At 53.3% G+C, this 13435-nt stretch overlaps 1 protein-coding gene across 2 annotated transcripts in view; it reads right to left on the reverse strand.

Annotated features, from left to right (window-relative positions):
* Nucleotides 1–1060: 1060 nt before the first annotated feature.
* The window catches only part of SLC24A4 (solute carrier family 24 member 4), a 158455-nt gene continuing 146080 nt past the window's right edge, over nucleotides 1061–13435 (reverse strand). For both annotated transcript variants that reach the window (XM_058292402.2, XM_004475407.3), the window contains exons 14-17: nucleotides 12590–12704; nucleotides 9279–9391; nucleotides 8791–8856; nucleotides 1061–7687 (exon numbers count right to left, since the gene is read on the reverse strand). In XM_058292402.2, coding sequence (XP_058148385.1) covers nucleotides 7535–7687; nucleotides 8791–8856; nucleotides 9279–9391; nucleotides 12590–12704 — 447 coding nt within the window. In that variant the 3' untranslated portion in view covers nucleotides 1061–7534. The remainder of the gene's footprint in view (nucleotides 7688–8790; nucleotides 8857–9278; nucleotides 9392–12589; nucleotides 12705–13435) is intronic.

Raw genomic sequence — 13435 nt, forward strand, 5'->3', positions numbered from 1 at the left:
CTAAGGCTTGGCAGGCCCGTCCTCACTGTGAGCAGCCGGGGGTCCTGGGCATGGCGCATGTCCTCTCCGGCCCTCATTTTCTCAACTGTAAAGTGGGGACCCTACCATTGTCCTTGGTTTCAGTGGCTTTGTAAGCCACGAAGCACCAGTGATTAAGGGACCCTGGGATGCCCAGAGTCAGAAGCCTGAGGACCCAGAAAGTTTACTGGACTGGAATTATGAAGGCAAAGTACTTTGTGCATCCCTGATGGACTTTAAACAGGAAAAAGTTAAAACAGAAAGGAATTTCTGGCTAACTCTCCTCTAAAGTAAATCTTAATCTGTGGGATAGATTATAAAAAAACATTAATTTTTTTTTTCAATCCATTGTGATTTTTTTTTCAAGTACAATAAAATCAAATTACTAGAAAAAATGCAATGACAAAACATTCAGAAGTAACCGGCTCATTGTATTGCCATGAATGTTTATATTCGCTAACTCCGATTGACACTAAGCCGGTGCTCAGATCCCACTTGAGGACGCTCGATCTATCTCCTCGCTACTCAAAACGGACCAGCGGTGCTGGCCTCACATGGAGCTTATGAGAAAGGTAAGCTCAACGGCTTCACCCCAGACTGAGTGACCCAGAATCTGCTTTTAAACCAGAGGCCCAGGTGATTCGCGGGCGTGTTCAAGTCTGGGCTGGCGCCTCCATCAGGCGCGAGGTCTGGCGGCAGCCGGGGCTCAGGAAACTTTCGTAGAACCAAGGAATTAAGCAGAACCTCTTCCCCCAACCTCAAAATCCCATGACACGAGAGCTGGTCCCCTAAATGTGATGTACCTCGCAGGGCCCAGTGCAAAGTGGAAAGGTGGGGCCCCTTGATTTAAAAATTAAGCGTTTCTAGATGGTGACAACCAGCCTGGGGCCCTTCTGAGCTCTGTCCTCACCCCACGAAGCCAGCGCTGCAGGGGAGGCAGGAGAGCGCCGGGCCTCCCACCCTCTGAGGTCAGCCAAGAGAAGCTGTGAGAGTCGTGCCTCAGGTTACCTTTTATCCACTGTCATTAAAAAGCTCCAACCTCTCATCCTTTTCGAAGTTTATTTTTTCTCAATATGTAAACAGAAATGGCTTCAAATGGCTTAGTCCAGTGTAATTCTTCCAAAAAATACAAATGTGTGTCTGTTAAAATGCGAAGGGAAGCTGTATCTAGTGAAAGACAACTCGCATTCATTTATTTTATTGACGGTGTACAGATTTTGATATATTGCATTACAATACTGACTGCTAGATTTCTTATAAAGTTTTAATGCATATTTACTCTAGAGTTTTCTTCACAATAAAAATAAACTCATGCCAGTGTTCAGCAACCGATGATATTAATTCATTCAAATATTAATTCATTCAAATTTAATGACGGTTTTATTAAACTAGGAATCTCATATCACAGAGCATTCACAGTGCAGAAGGTCACAGTTATTGAAAAAATAAATAGCGGGATAAATATATTTATTATTTACAACTTTTCAGCTCATTGCTCCTGCTTGCCTATTAAAGACAATGGACAAAGATGGTGGTGCTGAGCCCAGCATGCCACACAGGTCTTATGAGGCTCAAGCAACGTGTAACATCCCCAGAAGTTCTTGGTTTTGGTTATTTATTTTTAAGGATGTTCTTTCGGGAAGTGAGCATCCTCTGGTTCCATGTACTCATTCCTTGCTAAGTCAGGGCCTACAAAGGAAGATCCCAGGGCCCTGTGGGACCTATGCCCAGCCTGCCTCTGCAGCATCTTGGATGTGCTCAGCCCCTCCCCGCTCAGCCCTGCTCTTGGCAGTTGCAGTGTCTGCCTTGGGCCCGGCCCGCCTGGCTGGCAGCCCTCTTTCCTCTCAAGGTAATCAAAGCTCTCTTTGTGCACAGATACCCAGCAACCACTCCCGGCTGGCAGCAGCTGGATGGGAGACCCAGGCAGGGGGCATGCTGCCAGGGAGCACGGGCTCTGAACTGGACACCCAGCCTCAGGCCAGCAGCCCTCGATGGGGCTCCCTGAGAGCCAGCCATGGCGGCTCGGCCAAGGCTCCTTTGGCTGGGTGCCCAAATACCTCTCATCCAAGCCACACGTGCAAATGGGCAGACGGCATGGTCATCGGGGCTACAGCTCAGGGGGGCGTCTCGGAAAGGCGAGGCCAGCGACAGCCGCGGGGCCAGGGAGAAAACCCACTAGAGCTTTTTCTTTGGACAGACAGAGCTGCCTTGCTTGCATCCCAGTAATTTCAGGAGGAGGAAAGGCTTGTTGCTTCTCTTGAAAGGTGTGTCTGTCTGAGAAGGACTTGGGAGCTCCTCTCTCAGGAATTCTGGAGTGGCAGCAGGAGGGCTCGGCTGAGACCCGCCCCTTAGGTGCAAAGGCCAGCACACCAAACCGTGCACCTAGAAATCAAAAGCTGCACGTTCCCTCTCTCGATAGCTTCCATAACTTGTTTCCCAGCTGCTGGCGGGTGGCTACGCACTCCAGGAGTCAGGATTCGCCGAAAAGCCCTGACCTGACCTGCTGAATAAGCAGCAGCTGTGTGAATTCTGGCACCGGTGGGAAGTGGTGTGAACTAAGCTGGTATTTTGCATCACGATGATTAACTAAGGAGCTGCCAACCCCAGACCCATAAATCAAACAGATGGAAAAGCCACACGGCCGGGGCTATTTCCAGCAATCAAGGGGCCTCCCATTGCCCGGGCGCTGTCCTGCATGTGCAGGTGGGGGACAGTCTCCTAGACCAGAAGGGAGCAAGTTCTCAGCCCCTGCTGACTAAGCAGTGGGAGGAGGAGAGCGCGGCTTTGACCCTTGGACACCGAGCATCGCAATGACTTAAGGATAAACAAGCACCGCCCCACGCGCGACACTAAGCTGGAAGATTTAGCAGAGACGAGTGGAACTGGGGCCCACGTGCCATGGAAAAGGTGAAATGTTTAAATCCCAAGGCCATGTGAAATCATCAAGCTCCAGCCACTCTCCCCACCCCCAGCTGGCCTCCCTGTCGCGATGGAGAAAACATCACCATCAGAGAAGAGCTCTTCTCCCAGTTTCCCGCAGGCACTGTTTCCGCTGGGTGGGAAGCACTGCCGCAGCCGCCAGGCCTGAAGTCAAGCACAAATCTAGTGCTCCCACTTCGTTTTCTCTATTAACCAGCACAGAAAACAAACTAGATTAAAACCGCCCTTAAAAAACCCGTGCCCGTGGGTGACGTGCGCTCTGGGGACCCGTTCTCCGCAGCAAGGCAGAGGGGCCCCCACCCAAGCCGAGTGTGCCAAAGCCACCCCAACCTGCTGGGTTCTTTGCCCCGTGGGATGGGCTCACGGCAAACCCCCCTGGCTCTTGTTCTGCCACCTAGAGGGTGAGCACACTGAGGGGAGGCATCGTGTTGAGGGGCTCACGCGGTCAGCTCAGCGAGCAGGAAAGCCAGGTGGGCAGTGCTCACACCTGGGCAGGGGCCCCTCTGATGAATCCACGTGGGCACCGGCCAAGTCCAGGGAGGGAGCGCTTTGGGCCCAGGAGTGGGTGAGGGGCTTCCTGCCACCCAGAGCCTTCCCAGAGGGAATTTTCAGAAATTCCTGGAAGTTTCTATGGGCACCATGTGGGGGTGAAGCTGCAGAATCAGGGACCACCTGGGTTGTCCCAAACCTACGACCCAGGGGAGGATGACTGCTCACCAAACAAGGATCAGAAGGCATGAGACAGACCCCTGAAAATTTAAATCTTGTGGGTACCAGCTTCTGGAGATTTCCACTCTCCAGGCAAGTTCTTTGTTTATTCAAGCACACCGGCAGCTTAGCACTCTCCCCAGCCAGCGAGGAAAGGGCCGGCAAGGCAGGCTGGGGTGGGGAGAGCCCAGCCCAGCCCCCTCCCCTAGATGTCCATCCACCCCCGGCGGTGGGAGCCCAGGGCCCATCCAAACACGCAGCTTCCCGCACCAGCGCCAGCCACGCCGGAAGGTCTCTGCTTCTGTCCTGCTGGCTCCCAGAGGAAACATTCCAGAACGTGCTAACAGAGCCCCAGCACTTCCAGGGAGCCCCACCTGGCCTGTGTCACACCTGGGGATGGGGGCGGGGCAGAAAGCAGCTTCAGCTGCTGGAGCTCCCACTTCTCTTGTCCATGAGGCCTCCCTCCACCCCATCTTAAGGAGAGGGGGTGCCCAGGCCTCAGGGAGGAGAGCAGGGTGCCGGCCGGGGTGGCAATCCCACCTTCTCTGACTTCCCACCCTGTTCCCCAAGATGCTCCTTCGGCGCGCGTGGGCTCGCCAACAAATCACCAGCTTACAGGGAAGAGCAGCTGGTCTCTTCCTGGACCCTGGACCCCGGGAAGCCCAGGAAGGGGGGCTCGGGCTGGGGGTCTGCAGGACTGTGGAGTGCACACCCCACCCGGGTGAGCCTGGCTCAGGGAGGGTTAGTACCAGATCAGCTGCTGGGACCTGTAAAGGCAGGTCGCGGACAGGCAGAAGCAGGCTACAGTCCAAACAGCTGAGACGCAGTGAACAGGCGAAAGCTCCCAAGGGCAGCCAGGCCTGTGCACAGGTGGACACGCAGGTGACCAGGGGGACATGCCAGGCCTGGGTGGGTTGTAGGAACGTCAGGGGGAGAAGGGGAGGAGAACGTGGCGCCAACCGTTTAGTCTCTTCTTGCAGCTGACTCAGAACCTTTCCCGAGGGCCAGATTCTAAGATACCGCAAACCTTCCATCCAATCCAGGCTTGGGCTGGTTAGGGAAAATTCCAAACCAGGAATTGTCAGCAACCACCTGCTTCTGCTTCTAGAGACGTTTTTCTGAGTACAATGGTTCATTTTTCTTTTCTGCCTCCAATTAGAAGAGCTAAATTTATTTTTTAAATTGCCTATTTTCATAGCAGAGTAATTACCCCATGCTAATTAACTTTGGGAATAAAATAAAGGAAGCAATCCTGCGTGGTGGAGAAGCATTACTTTAAAAATGAAGGCCCAATTAATCAAGCAAGTCTTTAAACTTGTGATGGAAAAATATTTAGTTTTAAAAAAGATGATTTTTCACCTACAGCATATACATGGTTTCCTAGATATGATAAATGCATAGATCTTTGAAGAAAATTACATTGGCACATTAAAGTCAAAAGAAAATTTAGCCACGAGGAGTGCTCTGCATATTACAAACCTCATTTTCTAGCTTCCAACTGCAACCACAGTATCCTTTAAACCTCCAGCGGAGTCTGCTGAGGACGAGGAGGGCCATTACTTCATTATGAAGTCTCTGAAAGTTTCATAAGGATTCAGAGCACTGAGGACCAGCGGGCCGTGTGGCCTCTGCCTTGTTAAAGCTAAAAATATCTGTCTTTTTCAGAAATAAAAAGGGGGGGAGCATTGGACACAGACTGATATTAGGATCTGCTCGGGAGGCCCCAGGAGTCAAGTATTTGATGAGGTTTTGACTCAATTAGAATCAACCCCCCAGGCAAAGACATCTACTTCTCCCATCCACCCAAGGATGGCCAACCTGTGTGGACAGGGGGCCAAAGGGGGGTGGGGGAAGGTCTGGTGCTTGCCCCATATTCTGTGACTTCATGGCCATCGAGTCACTTGACCTCCCCCAGGCTCAGCTTCCTGTTAAATGGGGAAAATGGTTGCTACTTACAGAGCACTTTGAAATCCAGATTAGTCTGTAAAGTGGGCACAGAGTGGTTGCAAGGGCTCCGAAACCCCCTGCACCTAACATTTACACAGAAGACCCTCCAGGCTCCCTGCCTCCCAGTTAGCTGATTTCTTAGGAACATCCCCCTCGCCCAACGTGGAGTCCTCAGAGCCCCGTTTCTAGGCAGAGAAGCAAAGAGAAGCCTTAACGTGGTATTACTGCTAATACTGATGTGGAACCAGAAGAGAAGCCGGGGAGGGGAGCTCATGCCAAGGGGCCTCGAAGGACGCGAGCTGGAACGCTTCCTCCTGCTGAAATTCGGGAGGCTTACTTAAAGAGCACAGGCACGGCTTCCAGCGTGGGTCACGAGCTTTGTGTCTCAGGAGGGGATTAGTTAGTGGATTTGCACTCACATTCGGCACCGTCACCAATAGTTGGCTTCTGGTGAACCGCTAAAAACCTTGCTTCCTCACATCATCTGGGGAAGTTCCCATACAGTCTTCTATGCAAAATACCCCAATATTAAAAGTGCATCAAATCTGATAGACTTTTGTAATAGAAATATTAAAAAAATAAAAACAAACTCTATACAAAATTAATTGTGCTTTCTTTTTAGAAACCATGAACGGTTTGTGTTCATATACCTTTTTAATATATATACCTTAGAGCTACAAAGCAGTTGAAAATTGTTTTGAGACTTGTCTGTCTACTTTTGAATCAGTCTCCTGTCCTTGGCCTTTCCTGTGTAGCAAACTGTGCGGTTCAAGTAATGTAGCTCTAAATGTTCTAAGCTATTGTTTTCTATACTTGCCTTCGGCTAGTCAGAGAGCAAATTGTTTCTTTTTCAGGACGCTTCTCTTGTCATTAGCCATCTCTTCTGGCCCTCATTTATTCCAGTTGAAGAGGCTCCTGGAGATGTGCTGGGCATATGAACAATTAATTTTTCAAGAGTGGTTTTGAGACTAGAACACAAAGAAAATGACCAAACCCGAATGGACAGGACACCGCATCGCACTGAAGTTCTGCTATGTACAGCTGTAAACTACCATCTCTGCTGCATCTTGGCGTCAGCACCCATTTGGATGTTAGTCTTTCGCCTTTTTGTATATTCCAAACCAAAGGGCTCAGTGCCAAGCAAGGTGACACACACCGGAGACATTTTCTACAAGCATTACCTTTTGGTTCCCGTTGAGGTCCTTTTATACGGAAAGAGATTTTTCAAGTATGATGATCTACATGACATTTTATTTTGAATATTTCATTGCTTGTTCTCCGAATGCATCAATAAAACTGATCAGAATATTCACCTGTTTTTCTCTTATGTCGTGAAAACCTGTTTATATTCTTCCAGTTTTTCCAGAGAAACAGCAGTCTCTGCCCCAAACCCCAGCGGGTTGGGGCCTTGCCCCCTCTGCACCCGCAGCGCTTCCAGCAGAGTCCACGGCCCTTAGCAGCACATCCCACATCTCGCGCTCTCACCCTCTGGCCCAGAGGTTACACTTGAGAACAGCGTTCCCATTTTGCACTTGCCCCACGAGGCTCCAAGCTCGCAACTGCCTCATTTCCGAGGCTGCCTGTGCAAGCAGGAAAGACAAACCAACCACACTTCTTTCCGAAGTATGCAAGAGAAGGGATACTCGCCACATCCTCGTGGCTGGCAGCTCAGAGGTCTCAGGAGCTGCTCAAACAACCGCCCCTGAATCTTGCCTTTGGGGACGGGGCTCCAACGAGGAGGAGGACGTCCAGCAGCCCGGCCGTGACAAGACAGCCACCACGATGGCTCTTCTTCCAGTGGACAAAAGATCAGGCAGTGGCTGCGGATGCAGGCGAGACTTGTGGTGGGGAAGGGGGGAGAGAGGAGGACGCCAGCGTCACGGGGTGTCCAGAGCGGCTCCCCACGGGCGGTGGCTCAGCTTTAATCGTCTTCTTGGCACATCGGCAAGTTGACGAAGGTGAAGACGTTAAACTCTATCATTATTGAGAAGCACAAGAAAACGGCATAGAGAACCAGCACGTAGATGCCCAGCTTCCGGTCCAGTCTCCACTTATTTAGGTGGATGCCAAGAACCTGGAAGAACAGCGCAAGAGGTGGGCTGGGGGCAAAGAAATGCAAAAGGTGCTTTCACCGGAAAAGCACACACAAATCACGAACCCTAGACCCTGCCGCGCAATGTGGACGAGAGCAGAGAGCAGCGCTGGCGCTGCCAGGCACGTCTTCAGTCTGATGGGAAGGAGCCCTGGGGGCTCTAGACTCGCCTGGGGAGGGGCCCGGCCCCTCTGTCTTCCGGGGTCGCAGTAGCTGCCCTCACTGGACACCGTCTCCAGGCAGGCGCCGTGGTCCTCCCTGCCCGGGCCCTCCCCAGGGATGAACTGGGCCTCTCGCTGGCTGCTCCCGCACCTCAGGACTTGTCACCTTGGCCTTTGCCCCTCAACTCTGCTCAGCAAAGCTCTCAAGACTCCTACCGGCCCAGGTCCGGGCGAGCGTCAGCTTGGGCCACCTTCGGCTGTGGGTGTTTGGGGGGAGGAGACTGGCGCATCCTCATCCTGTCTTCTTCCCAGACTCCCCACAGCTCCCTTCACTGCCCTCCTGTCTTATCCTTGAACCACGGCTTCCTAAGGACGGATCACAGTTACCGAACCAGAGCGCAGGGGACAGAAGGCTCTTGAGTGCTATGCAGACGGACAGACCTGGGTTCAAAGCCCAGCTTTGGCACTGCCAGTGGCCTTGGGCAAATTACTCAGTCCCTGAGCCTCAATTTCTTCGGCAAAATGGGAATGACAATAGCACCTCCCTCATCCCACCGCGGTCAGGACGGAATAAGATAACGCAGAGGCAGAGGGCTCAGCACAGACCCACGCGCAGAGAAGGGAGGCATTGGTTTTCGTTATGGGTCCGTCTTGAGCCCAGGTCAGCTCAGGGGCCTGGGGGTGGATTTCACCGCTCCTGGCACCAGTGAGGGGGAGACTGGCTGGGGCAGCGGGAGGGAAGGGGAGGTAATGCAGGGCCTTGGATGACTTCTCAGCCACCCAGGCAGGGGCGCAGCGGTGAGGGCCGGCCGGGCGCTGCCCGTGAAGTTACGCATTTACACGGCCTTGTTCTGCACTGCGGGGGACGCCAAGGAGCGACATAAGCGCACGCCAGGCTTTGGGTCTGGAATTCTAGAAACTCACGGTGAGCGCGACCGAGCCCAGCAGCAGCACCACGGAGTAGACCAGCCCCCGGCTGTTGATCGTCACCTGGAGAAACAGATACACGCCCCTGACTCTCTGGACGGCTCAGGGTCCCATCCTCCTGAAAGCCCAGGGTGCTCGTCCTCCCAGCCGGAGAACACGGGTGCCCAAGGGTGAGCATGAGGCCTCGGAGAGGCAGGAAAATATGGACTGAGGTCTCTACTCTGCTGAACTCGGCCTCATCTGAAGACAATGGACAGGGCCAGAGGAGGGTGTGGGGATGGGCTGAGCTCATGTTCGGGGCTCCCTCCTGCGGGCACCCCCCTCTTGGGCTGCTCCAGAAGCGTTCAGGGCACGAGGGTGTCAGGGTGCCGAGGAGGAGGGGACAGCCCACCCCGCAGCTCCTCGGCTGGACCTGGGCCAAGGCCACTGCCAAGTGCACGCGCTCAGCGTCCGCCTTGCCCACCCGGGAGGCGAGAGGAGCTTACCGTGGACCCGTAGTTAATGACCATGGTCTGCAGGCCCCACGGGATGCCGAGTCCCACCAGGATGTCGAACACGTTGCTTCCTATGGTGTTGGAGACCGCCATGTCCCCAAGGCCTGGGGGGGACAAGAGACACGATTCATTCATCAGGACCAGGGGGTCAGTTCTGCCCCGTGACTGCAGTGCTGTTTCTTCGAAAGGAATCCCTTCTTCATGGACCCCAACCCTCTAAAACCTTTCAGGGAGGGCAAAGGTCCACTTGCATCATGAAATCTGCTGGGGCCCGTCGTCATGTCTCCCGCCAAGGTCATACTTCCTGGCGACCTACGACGCACTTCGCCTCATTCGTTCTCCCGGGGAGGAGGGGACCCAGAGGATGAGACTGAGGCTTGGGACTTGCCAGGGTCACCGTGGGCGCATGACCCCATCTCAGAACGCCTGGTCCTGTGCCCCTTCCGCCACGCCACGAGGGGTATGGCCCGCGAAGGGGCACTCACGGCCCTGGCTCGCGGAAGGCAGCGGCCTCTAAAGGGTGAATTCTTTCCCCAACCAGAAGAGAAGCATTTCAGAGGCCAGGGGCCACACGGTCTCTCTCCCCCTTCCCTCCCGCCTGAACAGCAGCAGGCACTGGGCACTGGATATTAGAAAACAAAGATAAGGCTCGTGCCGGCTGGAACCCGTCCTGACCCGGGCCCTTAGCTCTAATTCGACACGACTGTTGCCACCTGGCACACGTACAAATACTCGTGGAATGAACAAGCCAGAAAAAAGAATGCCTGGTGTTTCCTGTTCTCCCCCAGCAGGACGCCTTCTTCTTGCCTTCGCAGCGATGGTTCAGTTTTTCCCACACTCTCAGCATGGTAGGCGGCCTCATAAACTGGCCTCTAAATGCCCGGCTCCTGCTGTGCATACCCTGTCTCCCAGTTATTCAAACACACGCTAATCTAGGTGCTGTTGGGAGGGGGCTTTAGAACCAAGGCCCCAGAGGACCTGACCTGAAGATAAGGAGATAATCGTCCACGGGCCTGACCTAATCAGGTGAACCTCTAGAAAGAACACATTCTGTCACAGGAGACAGACAGGGTGTCTAAGCGGGAGTCAATGCCAGGGAACCCCTCCACTGCAGACTTTGAAGGCAGGGCCAGCTGGCAAGAAATGAGGGAAGCCCCTAGCTGAGAATGGCGCCAGGCAACAGTCAACAAGGAAACAGGGACCTCAGTCCTATAGCTACACGAAGCTGAATTCTGCCAACAGTTGTAACACTTGCAAGGCAGCCCCGAGCCTCCGATGAGATCCTGGCCCCGGCCGGCACCTTCTGAGCAGGGGCTTCCCATCAAGGGGGCAGTGTGCTAAGCCGGTCAGGAAGGAAGTAAATAAAGTGCTGCCACCTTACTACTGTTTCAGTACCTGAGACTCAGTGTTGAGTCAGATCCGCACCCGGACAAGGGGCCCCGTCACTGCCCGCCCTCCCTGGCTGAGAAAGTCGGGTCACCTCTTCTGCCCCCATCGCCGTCATCTGCCGACCTCTGAGACACATGGTGCCCCCAAGGGCCTCACACCGGCCCTGTCCCTCCAGCCCCGGGCACCGTGACATCACGATCTCGACCGCTCAGCCCTGGGAAGGGGCCTTGGCTCCGGGAAACTGAACTTCCAGTCTCCCAGAATTTTTGTGAAATGTTAAGAACCAGCGGCAGCTGTCTGGGATCGGCTCCTGGCACAGGCAGGACCCGCTGGGACTCTCAGGGCAGCGCCTCTCAAACTTCAGTGAGCACACAAATCCCCGGGGCGTCTCGTTCAAATGCAGGTTCCGGGCTGGGGCCTGGGAGCCTGCATTTCTTACCCACTCCCAGGTGAAGCCGATGCAGCGTGGCCTAGACCACGCTCAGCACATCTAGGCCGCAGTCCCTTGCGCAGGCTCCCCCTCAGTGTTCTGCGCTCTGAACAGAGGTCCCTACATCTTGCGCCACCACGGACTGTCTGTTCTTTAACCATGTCGGCTGGGTCCTTTGTCAAGCACACCGTTGTGGCCTTTGTGACAACTGCACACTCCCACCCCGTGACCTCACCCTTCCTCAATTTCCTTCTCTGCTCCACTGTTGCCACTCTGGGGTGCTGTCTTCCCTTGGAACCCCGTTTCTCCCTTGTTCTTACAGAGCCCCTTCTTTGACCTCATCAGGGTTACCCCTCCTCTGCCGGCCTTCCTCCCCTCCCAGCCCTGAACTTCCTAAACTCTCCCAATTACAGCTTCTGGCACCATGACCCTCCTTCGCCAGCCCGCACTCCAGGATCCGTTGTGTAAACTGCCCATTCTCTTGCCCCCTTGACCTTCTGTGGTGTCCGCCCAGCCAAGCCCTGCTCTGGATGCACCTGTCGCCTCTCATTTGTGCATCACCAGAGTGGTGGGACTGAGTCCCACCCAAGTTCATGCTGTAGAACATCACCAGGCCCCCGTGCTCATCTGCTTTCCCTGTATTCACTTCACAGGTTTCAATTCCATTCCGCTCAACTGCTGTCCACAACCTCCCTCCTTCTCCGCAAGGCCCCAGCCCACTGCGGAGACCCCCCACTTCCCCCCTTCATGATTTCTCAGGACCCACCGACCCACCAGCAAGCCTGCCTCCTACCCTGGTGGAATAAAACGCCCCATCCCTCTTTCTGAAGCCAGCCTCTCTTTGGGCACTTCTCTCCTGCCCTCTCTCCTCTGAGATGTCACACCCTTGTCACACCACCCCTCCCTCTACTTTAAACGTCCATCTACTGAGGGAGAGCTGTGAGGGCCATGCTGGGATCGGGACACGGCGCAGAAAGGCCAGCTCTTTAGTCCTTTCCTTCTGCCACCAAGGAGCACACACTACTCCCCACCTGGCTCAGCCCGTGCCACTCAGCAAGCCCGAGGTAAAACCACCAAACAGACCGAAACATTGGACTTGTGCTAGCACTGGAATGGATAACGAGTCAGATGTACGGTATGTCCCCACTTTGCCTTCCTGGGACCAGAACATTTCCTGTTACCAGCTCGTTTGCTGTATAAAGTCTGGGCTTAGGTCATGTTCAACCTCACAGGGAATGGTTATTTCAGAACCTGTGCATTTTTATAGAACTGCACTTGAGCAAATGCTTTTTTTTTAAAGGTCTGGAGGCATTTATCTTGGTGGAATTCTCTCCACGCATGGAACCTAGTAAGTGATGCTTTCCAGACATCACAGTTTCCTCCATCCCAGGACTTAACCTCCACACGAACAACAGTCAGGGCCGTGAACCATCAGTCGGGCGGCGGTGATGCTGACGGCTGTGGGGCCTGGTGTGATCCGTACCTTGTCTCGCCACGATTAAGCTGGCCATGCAGTCTGGAACACTTGTCCCTGCTGCCAGGAAAGTAATGCCCATGATGACATCAGGGATCCCAAGTGTGTATCCGATGATAGTCACCTGCAGAAGGGGGGGGTGGACAATGGAAACTCTGCTTACCTTAACATGGTATTGCTGTAACCGCGAGGAAAATTTGGAATATGCTTTATTTTAAAACATCTTTGGAGTGTGCTTTCTCCCTGATTGCATGAATAATATGTGCTTATTCTTTTCAAAAATTTAGAAAACGAAGTAAAATGAAAACAAAAGTTACTACCATTCCTCAAGACCCAGCACTTGAGGTCAGCCAGTGGTTACCGAATGTGAGCATTCAGAAAATCCGCTGGAGGGCTGGTTAAAATGCAGGCTGCTTTGTCCTTACCCCAGGGTTTCTGCTTCCAGAGAGCTGGGGCAAGGCCTGAGAATCTGCATTCCTAGATGGGCTGGAGAGATTGCTGACCTGGGGACCACATCTGAAAACACTTTAGAAGATATCCCATCTCTCAGAACTTCTTTGGTGCATGTTAGGAAAATGGAACCGGGTCATACGGTGTATGTGTTTTATAACTGCTGGTTTCATTTATTAACGTACTGTGAATACCTTTCCACCGCCAATATTCAGCTGCAACATTACTTTGAAGCGATGCAAAGATTTCACTGTACAGCTGTACTTTCTTAGCCAATCCCTTAATGTTGGAATGTTTAATTTTAATATTACAATATTGCTGCATATAAGTAATATTTATTGAGTACTTACTGAATACCAGTTGCTCTACCGGGGGAGTTGCTTTCAAAAGCTCAGGTACTCTATC

The sequence above is a fragment of the Dasypus novemcinctus genome, chromosome 3 (genome assembly GCF_030445035.2).
Source record: "Dasypus novemcinctus isolate mDasNov1 chromosome 3, mDasNov1.1.hap2, whole genome shotgun sequence".
Classification (NCBI taxonomy): domain Eukaryota; kingdom Metazoa; phylum Chordata; class Mammalia; order Cingulata; family Dasypodidae; genus Dasypus; species Dasypus novemcinctus.